This window comes from Siniperca chuatsi, linkage group LG16 (assembly GCF_020085105.1).
Source record: "Siniperca chuatsi isolate FFG_IHB_CAS linkage group LG16, ASM2008510v1, whole genome shotgun sequence".
Classification (NCBI taxonomy): domain Eukaryota; kingdom Metazoa; phylum Chordata; class Actinopteri; order Centrarchiformes; family Sinipercidae; genus Siniperca; species Siniperca chuatsi.
Genome location: NC_058057.1, coordinates 17,733,860 through 17,735,740, shown reverse-complemented (window position 1 = coordinate 17,735,740; position 1,881 = coordinate 17,733,860). Strand labels below are relative to the sequence as shown.

The 1,881-nt window shown below is 42.7% G+C and overlaps 1 protein-coding gene across 2 annotated transcripts in view; it reads right to left on the bottom strand.

Annotated features, from left to right (window-relative positions):
- Positions 1-480: 480 nt before the first annotated feature.
- Positions 481-1,881, bottom strand: part of smek1 (SMEK homolog 1, suppressor of mek1 (Dictyostelium)) — a 16,363-nt gene continuing 14,962 nt past the window's right edge. For both annotated transcript variants that reach the window (XM_044168420.1, XM_044168419.1), the window contains exon 15: positions 481-1,665. In XM_044168420.1, coding sequence (XP_044024355.1) covers positions 1,543-1,665 — 123 coding nt within the window. In that variant the 3' untranslated portion in view covers positions 481-1,542. The remainder of the gene's footprint in view (positions 1,666-1,881) is intronic.

Sequence of the window (1,881 nt, the reverse complement as noted above, 5' to 3'; positions counted from 1 at the left end):
CATAAAGACATCGGCAACTAAGGTCCACCCATAAAATATACTAAATCACAATATACTGGCATTGCTTTGATTCCTGGAAGAACTCCAACATAGGTGTGGGGGGAAACAATCTTGAAAGTTGAGTCAAATCATGTTTGTCCTAGCCAAGACAATGTGACCATATATTTTGTAGTCTACATGGTTTCACAAAATCAATTTGTTCTAGTGAGCAACTGACACCAATGTACATTAAAATTTCAAATGGTCCAAGAGCCTACTTTTTACAGTTTCAGGGTGGGATTGGAGGTCTTTCTTTAATCTCCACAGCGTGGAGTTGAGTGGCCTATTAGTTTGTGGAACCATGCTGAACCCAACAGCACTATCTGGGCTACAAATATAGGGTCAAATTCTTGCGGTGCCAAGGAAACCCCAACTGATCAATAACAGTACGATGCAGGAAGGAAACACTTGAGTTATTAGGACAAAGGGTAGTAGGACATCTTACAGCAAAGATCATTTTAATGGTCCCAAAGATTCTGAACAACTAAGTGTACACTCATGTAAAAGGAAAAAAATGAGAAGATATGACAAAATTCATCACATCTAGAATTCCACTCAATCTTTAATCAAGACGGGATTACAAATTCTCCAAAAAATCTGCAGTTTCAAAGGGCAAAAAGGGTAAAACTAGCTCACCTACTGAGGTCTTTAAAAACCTGTTCAAGTGTGACTGAAAACGTCCTGAACAATTAAAGGCAGGTCTTTTTTTGTTGTCATTTACAAAAAACAGGAGAAAGATTGAGAGACAAATAGAGAACAAAAAGAAAATAATGAAGAAACTGCTGGCTTTTTTCTCTTCAGAGAGAGAAAGTCCACTGAGGAACGACGACACTGATGACATCATCAAACGACAACAAGGACAGCTCTTTGCCACATGCTGCCTCCCGTCTGGTCCTATATACTAACTTAAAAAAAAGGGGACAAAAAGCAAGAGACAAAGAGAGGGAGAAAGAGCAGAGGAGAAAAGAAGTAGAAAGAAACAAGGAGGAAGAGGAATTCTGAGGAGGGGGTTGGGGTGCGAGTGGTGGTTCTGGGTCTGAATTGGCCGACCCATTTGGGCCGCTGTGATGTCCTTCCCTGAGTGGGGGGCGGGGGGCAGTGGGTTATGGTCCGAGCCCGCAAGCTCTCTGGGATTTCACTCTGCGTGTACATGTGTTTTTGTATGTGGTCTTTTCCTCCAGTTGCTAAATCACCAAACTCCAACCTGTCTCATACTGTCTGAGTCTGCTGACAATCTTTTGAGTGTGATCTCCCTCAGCTTTCACACGTCTGCTCCACTTTTCAGACGGTTTTTCACTCCTGGTTTCCTGATTGGCACTTGTATAAAGTGGGCTAGTCTGAGGAGACTTCGTATCCGTTCAGTCTGCTCCTCTTATGGCCACCCGCTGAAGGCGAGTGGTAGCTTTCATTCATTCAATTTGTTTACAAGTTTGATCATTCCTATGTAAAGTTTATGCGCTGAAACTGTCTGAGCGGAGCAAAAGCTGAGACAGTGAAGCTTCTTTAGGAGCTCAGTTTGGACTTCTTCGAAGGTGGCAGAGGGTCCTCTTTACTCTCCCCATCGTCCTCCTCTTCTTCCTCCTCATCATCATCGTCAGGATAGTCCACCAGTCCCACTAAACCTCCCTGAAGAAGACAAGAGACACACACATCAAAAATCTACTCATCCTGACCAATTACTCAGACACTTAGTATTATTTGGTCGAGATAACACTAAAAGCCACCTGGTAGACTTTGCTTTGGGCTTGCTGGCTATACTACCTGCAAATTTAGTAGATGGATAACTACAATTTAGCAGCTCTGTTGTGTTTTAAACTTTAGTGTTCTTCCGTGTCTCCTCAC